General features: G+C 42.2%; 1 protein-coding gene across 1 annotated transcript; it reads left to right on the plus strand.

Annotated features, from left to right (window-relative positions):
- The first annotated feature begins 2571 nt into the window (after positions 1-2571).
- LOC138048715 (uncharacterized) lies at positions 2572-3522 on the plus strand. The gene has a single exon (XM_068894850.1). The coding sequence runs from the start codon at positions 2572-2574 to the stop codon at positions 3520-3522; it is 951 nt and encodes a 316-aa protein (XP_068750951.1).
- Positions 3523-8569: the final 5047 nt, after the last annotated feature.

Genomic DNA, 8569 nt, shown 5'->3' on the forward strand with positions numbered 1-8569 from the left:
AGTATCATTGAGCATATTGCCGATCTCTACAAAGAGCGATAAATCGCAAAATCCCTCTAAATGCACCGTTCGTGATCCTAAATACAGGAAAGGAAAAAAATATACACTTTGCAGTTTCTCGGCGAATTTTTAAGCAGACAGGAAGAACAATTTCACGATGAAAAGAGCAGGTAGCCATTAAATTTCTTATGACAGTACTTTTATTTGGTTTGTTTGTTATGTTTGCGAATCTGAACCCTATTACAACGATTGCTTGAAACTCCACTTGTTACGCTTATTCTAAAACTGAAAAATGGGTAAAATTGCAGGAAAAGTGCCGAAATTGCAGGAAAAACCGTTCGATTTTCCGTATTTTAGACAGAAGTTCGACCGACTTTTTTTAAGTCCATATAGACTTAGAAAAAAAACCTCTAAAAAGAAAGAACAAAGCGCCACAGTCCCAAAGGACGCCTATTGTTATCGCTATTGTTTTCTTGAAACAAAGGAGTGTATGCATAATGAAGTAGGGACCTGTGCGGAAATCTTGCCGCAGAATCTAAGAGACCAAGCGGCGAAACTGGAGAAAACACTGGGGAACGTTAGACAGAGAATAAGCGAAAACATCAGAACAAGAGAGTGCGAAAGGAACGAAGAACCAGTCGAAGGTTTCCAAAATGCAAATACAGGAGACCAAGATTTGCATATGGAAGAAAGTGAAGCGGTTCCGGATGAACGGCCTTCCTTAAGCTCAGAAGCACGTGAGCTTCTGAAATCAGCGACCAATGTTTACATCCATATCCACCCGTGCAAAGGCGATTTTAGTAATCGTACTATTGATACACGAACAAAAGGAACGCCAACAAAGGGCGACCATGAGAATATTAATAAGGTGATAACGGAGTTAATGAAGCAGTGTAGAGTATCCCCGATGGACAATCCATTTAGCTATCTTTGGATTGCTAATTGTGTGCTTTATTCTGTTGTCACGGCATTCCTTTTGTATAAAGGATGGAAAAAACAAGGATCAGGGAAATCATCAAACCAAAAGAGTAAAAGATCAAAGTGTCAAAAAGCGTACGAGGAAAAGGCGGAGTGTCTTCGGAAAAAGATCTCAATGGCTAAATCTGAAATCGAGCGTCTGAAAGAAAACAGGAAAATGACGAAAAGAGGAAAAAGGAACAGAGCGATCCTACAACAAGAATGCAAAGAGTTATCCATAGCTTCACTTGTGAGTTACATGGAAAGGCAGAAATGTGCGTTGAGGAAACTGAAAAGAGCTTTTGGCAGGAATAAGAAGAACAAAGAAGCGAAGGTTCTAAATCAACAGTTTAAAGAAGATTCAGGGCGCGTGTATGCTAATATGAGGGAGATGCTAGCCAAATGCGAAGACTGTGATCGCCCCAAGTATGAGGGAGCTAATGGAAACACCGCTGCAGAGGAGAGAGAGAAGTTCGGGAGTATTGAAGAAGCGAGTTCGTTCTGGAGAGAACCGTGGGAAAGAGGAGGGGACTGGGAATAGCCAGGCTGAAAGGCTGAACGAAGTGAGAGATGCGATCTTTATTAAGGTCCCTCCACCGACAGAAGAGGCCTGGACACTAGAAACCGCTGAAGCAGTAGGGATATTGAAAAGGAAGAAGAACTGGAGTGCTCCGGGCCGGACAAGTTGGTCAACTACTGGTGGAAGCGTGCGCAAAGTGCTACACGAAGGCATGGCCCGGTCGTTTGAAGCGATCTCGAGAAGTGATGATGATTATCCATCCTGGTTTGCTGAGGGAAAAACATCTTTGATACCCAAACCGGGGGAATTCACCAGCGACAATCAGAGACCAATCACTTGTTAAATACGGCTTATAAGTGGTTTACTTCGTGTGTTCTCGGTCCCACGGATCAACATCTGGAAGAGCATGGGCTGATGGAAGGATCGCAGAGAGGTGCAAAAAAGGGGTGTAGTGGAACGGTACATAATTTGTTGATTGATAGGGTGGTGACGTTGGATTGTCAGAGAAGAAGGCGTAACTTGAGTATGGCATGGGTAGATGTGAACAAGGCATATGATTCGGTAGATCATGGGTGGTTAGGTGAGATGATGGTGCTGCATAGGTTTCCAAAGTGGCTGTGTAAGGTGATAAGTAAGTTGTGTAAGAGTTGGAAGACGAGAATCGTCGCCAACACGCGGCATGGGTGGGAAGTGTCTGATCCTATTATGTTTAAGAAAGGACTACCACAGGGAGATGCGCTCTGCCTGAGGCTTTTCACGATCTGCTTGAATCCCGTGGCCTGGAAGATCAGCGCCTCTGAGGGATACAAGTTATCTAAACCAATCAGTGCCACAGTGACTGATCTGCTGTATATTGACGATCGTAAAGTATTCGCAGCTAACGAGACCAAGTTGAACCGAGTGCTAGAATCAACGCAAGTGGCTATGGAAGACATCGGACTACAGTGGAATCCAAGGAAATGTGCAGTGGTCCATATAAGGAGAGGGATCCACTCCCAGGAGAATTTAGGAGGAGATATAGCTGGAGGAAGATTACCATCACTTGAAGAAGGAAAACAGTATAAGTTTCTTGGAGCTTAGTCCAGGAAGAGAAAATGGTACTTGAATGTGCAGCAAAGGAGTACCTGCGTCGATTGTCGATCATCTGGTCCAGTCCCCTCTCAGACTTTAACCGGGTGGCGGCCTCTAACCAGTTTGCCTTGCCGGTGTTGGGTTACTTAATGATGACTCAACAATGGCCGATAATAGAGTTGAAGATCTTGGACAGGGAAGTGCGCAAGATCATAGTGGAAAATGGCGGGAAACACCCAGGTGGTTCTACGGCTCTCTTGTACCTCCCGAGGGAACAAGGCGGAAGAGGTCTACGTGCGGTGGAGATGGAGTATAAAGTGACCAAGGTCAAAGCAGCGATTCGAATGTATGAGAACCAAGACCCGGCGATGAAAATGGTGAGAGAGTTTGACGAAAGAGCCGAGTCATTCGGCCATAAATCAATAGTGAAAGATGCGGCAAAGTTTGCGGCGGAGTTGGGTGTTGACCTTCATCTTAAACACCCGGAACCTGTATGTGTTATGAGCAGTGGAGAGGCCATCCCACCGCAACGCGCGAAGGGAGTGCTGAAAGAATGTGTGGAGGAGAAGTATGAGAGGGACGTACGTGGCCTAGAATGGCAGGGGAAGCTGCTGAGAGAGAGAAAGGACGATGAACAGCTGTGCACGAACGGATGTTTCAGCTGGCTGAGTACATGGAGATCATGTCCCACGTATACTATTGCCGGTGCGTTTGAACTGTACGAGCAACTTTTGCCAACAAAGCTCTACACTAGCAAAAAGACTCACACAAGTTGCTCTGGGGATGTGAAGTGTAGAATATGTGGCCACGCCCAAGAGAGTGTCTCTCATATCCTGTCCGGGTGCACTGCGTTGGCTCAGACCAAGTATTTGTTCAGACACAACATGGCTCTAAGGGTCCTGTTTTATGAGATCTTACATGACCAGGGTCTTCTCGAGGACGTACCACCGTGGTACTCGCCAGTAATGCCCTAGCCGGAGTACAAGTCAGAACAAGTGGAAGCATGGTGGGATGTACCCGTGTATGCGGACCACCAGGAGGTTCGAGCCAACCGTGTAGACGCGAGGATTGTGGATCATGCAAACAAGAAAGTGCTTACCTTAGAGTTGAGCTGCCCTTGGATTAGTAACCGAGAGAAAAAGAGCGAGGAGAAGACGATGAAGTATGGCCCGTTAAGGTGGGAATAGAAGCAGCAGTATAGAGGTTACGAGGTGATTCAACATAACATTATCATGGACGTGTTGGGAGGCTGATCGAGAGAAACGGAAACCTTAATTAAATCACTGGTAGGACGTAAGGCGAATCAAGTTTTAGAGGCCATGCAAAAGGCAGTCTTGTCGTCATCCCTAAATATAGCGAGAACTTTCAAGGTCATGATATGAAGACCTAAGATCAAAGCCTGACTATCAGCCACGAAGAACGAGAGACATTACAGACATTTATATGCCTAGATTATAGTTTTTAGTCATTTAGTTTTTAGTTTTTTATTTTTTAATTTTTTATTATTATTATTATTTTTTATTTTATTATTATTATTTTTTACTCATTTGGTTATTCCTTTTAAGTTTCGCTTGTGCGCACAGGTTACGCTTAGCGCCCTGTGTCGCTTTATAACACTGTGCATACAGATAGTTTTACTGCATCATAATAATAATAAACTGTACTTACAGTTTCTCGAAATAGAGGTCCTCGCTAAAATGTAAGCCATGGTCGTGTGTGGTCAGACAATCACCGCAAAAGTTTCACAGCAGAACTGGTGCAAAGCTTCACAGCAAAAGCCATGGTCGTGTGTCGTCAGACGATCACCGCAAAAGTTTCACACCAGAACTGGTGAAAAGTTTCACAGCCAAAGACATGGTCTTGTGTCGTCAGACAATCACTGCAAAAGTATTACACCAGAACTGGTGCAAAGTTTCACAGTAAAAGCCATGGTCGTATGTGGTCAGACAATCACTGCAAAAGTTTCACACCAGAACTACTGCAAGGTTTCACAGTAAAAGACATGGTCGTGTGTCGTCAGACAATCACCGCAAAAGTATTACACCATAACTGGTGCAAAGTTTCACAGCAAAAGCCATGGTCGTATGTAGTCAGACAATCACCGCAAAAGTTTCACATCAGAACTGGTGCAAAGTTACACGGCAAAAGCCATGGTCGTACGTCTTGAAACAATCGTTGTCGTGGTCAGCCTTGGTCGTCTGTCACTCAGAGCAAATGCTTGCAACAAATCTCTTTTAGAAAAAGATACGTTAAGGGCCTGTCCAGAAGCGGACAAATTTAGAATTTTCTTACAATTGACAAAACGAAAACCGACATTTATTTCCTGTCAATTTTTGTTTGTAAGCTAACATCCCAACTAAAGACAGACTGTAAAGAAAATTTGTACTTTGCAGTTGGTTAAAATGAGCGATCTTTCTCTCAACCTTACTCTGAGAAAAAGAAATATTCCTCTACAACAGATTATTGACAAAAAAAAAAAAACAGTTTAATCGTTTGTCCAGTGTTTTTGAAGAAATTCTTCATCCGGAACTTTGTGAAGACGCAACAGACCATGCGCATTTGAGCGTTGGGGATGACAGAATCTTTGTCAAAATAAAGAAGTCTTACGCTATTGCAAAAAGGGCCAGAAAAGTAATATATAACAATTATTCCATGAGCCCGAGTTGGATATAAAGTGATAAAATAACCAACGAGCGCGTAGCGCGAGTTGGTTATAATCACTTCATATCCTGACAAGGGCGAATGAAATAATTGTTTTAGTAAATTCTCAAAGCGGGTTTTGCCGCCGATTTTTATTTCCACAATTTTACAAAGCGTCCGGAAAGAGGATCTTGGGGCACTATTTTCCATACGACGTAAAACTTCGACTATTGGCTCATAGTCGGAGTTTTTTAGCAAATCAAAAAGCTAGAAATGCAATAGTCGGAGCTGCAAATTTACTAAATAGATTTAGCCAAGCCTAAAAGTGGAGCTCCTGGCTTGTTTATTTTTACTGGCTGTAGGATTAGTGAAAATAAAAGGCTTTGGAACTGTCCGCTTTTTTTAATTATGTAACATTTTCTTCGCTGCCTAACTATTGAATTCCACGGTTAATTACACCTGAAAAACTGACTGATCGTATGAATCACGAAGGGATGAGTGTCATATCTGTTTTCCAGCGCAATCTACTGTCGAATTCACCAGTTAGGCAATTAATTTTTCTTGAATCGCAAGAGTTGTAAAAGAAAAGAACCAAATCCTCAGCAAGCGAACGGATAAGGAAAGAAGCCATTTGAGAGTCGACTGTCAAACGCCAGCAAATAGGAATCCCGCTAAAACTAGAAATCACAGACGTGCTATAGCTCGTGATGTGACAGATCGTCTTTGTCGGTTCAAGGTCAAACAAGGAGTTTTATTGATGTACTTTATTTATTCCACTTTATCTCTGAAAACGAGATCATTTACAATTCGATGTATTTCATTGAAACACGCCACCTTGGCTTAGAACCAGAATCGGCTAGAAAGGACAAACTTCAAACAAGATCTCCAACAAATTACCTGTACGTGCTCTAAACAGACTTCTGAAAACATAAGCTGGTGATATTTCTCCTTGTACTTTTACGAGAACTCATTGCAATTACATGTATAGAGCATAAGTGCAAAATTCTTGTTACTGTCGAGGCACATCGAAAAACAGTTAAGCAAGCGGAGTAAAAAAACTTCTTGTTCGCTCGCATTTTAAGGCCAAACAAACCAGCAACAGATCGATTATTTCTGTCCAAAAAGAGTACAAATGATTGTTATTTAATTCCAGTTAACAATAAAAATTCGAGTTTCATTCCTGAACAAAGGAAAAAACGACTTAACCCATAAAACTGCAATTCACAGTAAAAAGCAGCCCTAAACAAATTAAAAATAAACACTCAGCTTTAAGTTTATATCCCTCCAATGCTTGACTTGAATAACTACAGCTATATTATGTTAAACCTGGACTGAAACCAGCGAAAAATGCAAGAAAAATATTTTTTCCAAACCGTACCTGAACACGAAAAGCATGGACTGTCAAGAGGCTTGCTGACGTAGCATGGCTGTGTAGCCGCGTCGAGCCACAGAAGGAGCGCAAAAAATTAAGCCTCGTTCAGGTGTGAATGTCAGTGTTTGACCTGGCTTGACAACAACCAGTCCCGGGTCAGCGGTCAACGTAAAAAAAATCAGCTGGCCTCGATAAAGTCTAACTTGAGCCCGCGATATGGTCACGTGATACTGGTCAGCGGATACCTTGTTTTGACAGGTGTCAATTCACCATAACATTGATGTCCAATAAAATTTGTCCAATATCAAAGATGTATGCTGTAAACTACAACAAGTTGCAAAATTGTTGAGACACTTTCATTAAAAAACACCTTTTCTAGCTTCCAATGCCGGCCGTATCTAGAATTTAAACCTTTCCAACTTTCTCTCCCCTCTCCCCCTTTCAATGTTGACTGCTTAAGTTCCCAACAGTTTTTTGTCTTGCTAGCAACACTGCAAAGGGAGGGGGGGGGGGGGGGGAGGGGGGCTGCAGTGTGAGAGATAATAGGGAAATTAATAACGCCCCAAGAAGGTGAAGTGTCTCCACTATTTTTGCAACTTGTTGTAGCTATAGTGTAAACTGGGGTATTGCCCCTCGATGAGCTCTAAACTTGAGCCCGTAATATGGTTACGTGACACTGGTCACATTGGCATACATGGAGGGGTGGACGGACGGACGTACGTACAGACGTTCATGACGTCATGGCTATAAAACCAAATTTTCTCACATCGATGGGTTACCATATTTTCTTAGCTATGGTGCGGCGCGCTCGGAGCTCCACTAAAATAACGATCTTAATTTCCTAACGTAACCAAAACCTTGAAAGCATTGCTTGCGCTGCCCCAAATGGCCGGGAGATGTTGCTTCGGTGCATTTATTTAAATTGAAAACGTTCTCTGGTTAAAAGGTTCTAAGAAACACTGAGCTTTCGATTGCCAGTCTGCAATCTTTAAAAAGTGAGGTGTAAAAAGCGAAGGTAAAAATATATATGTACAAAAAGGTGAGAAAATAACGAACGAATATAAATAAATACAAGAAATACTTGTGATGGATAAGATAACAATAAAATTGAATATTGTCTTGGCAGCTGCTTAGAATTATTGTCTGCCTGGCTAGTAATTGCAGTGTGCCAGGATTCCAGCGTTTTTCTTACGCGTGAATTGCCTCTGTCGATGACGCGTGCATTTTCAAAATCAATAGTGTGGCCTTCGAGCCACACATGGCTGGCAACATTGGAACCACTTTTAAAAACTTTGGTGTTTCGTATACGTGTTCCCTTTTTCTAGCGTGTAAGCATCTACTCGTTTCTCCAATGTAATTCCATGTGCAGTCCGCACAGGGGATTTTATAGACAACGTTTGTTTGCCGATCTGGTGGAGGTCTTGATTTGGGAGACGCAAATTCCTGTTGTTGTTTATATTTGTTCGTTATTTTCTCACCTTTTTGTACATATATATTTTTACCTTCGCTTTTTACACCTCACGTTTTGAAGATTGCAGACTGGCAATCGAAAGCTCAGAGTTTTTTAAAAACTTTTAACCAGAGAACGTTTGCAATTTTTCAATTATGCCCCCTGATTACTTATCAATTTTTATTTTTTATTTTTTTAATTGTACGGTTAAGTCAGAAATCTGTGAAAGATCATATCCAGAGCGCTCGGAACAATAAACAGTCAGTGTGGCAGATCCGCGAAGTCATAAACGGAAACGTTTATAAAACGTGACATTTCATGAAAAGAGCCCTCGTTGGCCTTTTGCAGAGGCAGATACAAAAGTCGGACCGGATCAACTGACTCGGACCGCCAGTCCACGTCGGATCAACTCGAACCGACCCGGATCAGAAAACATAAGAAAGAAAACCAAAAACTAAATTCCAAAATTCCCGAGATCAGAGGGACAAACTTGTAATAAGGTTCACTCCATTACAACTGATCATAAACAAACTTAACTGGATGAAATTAGGGTAAACGA

This window comes from Montipora capricornis, chromosome 5, assembly GCF_036669925.1.
Source record: "Montipora capricornis isolate CH-2021 chromosome 5, ASM3666992v2, whole genome shotgun sequence".
NCBI classification, from domain to species: Eukaryota; Metazoa; Cnidaria; class Anthozoa; order Scleractinia; family Acroporidae; genus Montipora; species Montipora capricornis.

Excerpts from the sequence above, each read along its gene's own strand:
- LOC138048715 (XM_068894850.1), top strand. The coding sequence starts at position 2,572 with ATGGTACTTGAATGTGCAGCAAAGGAGTACCTGCGTCGATTGTCGATC.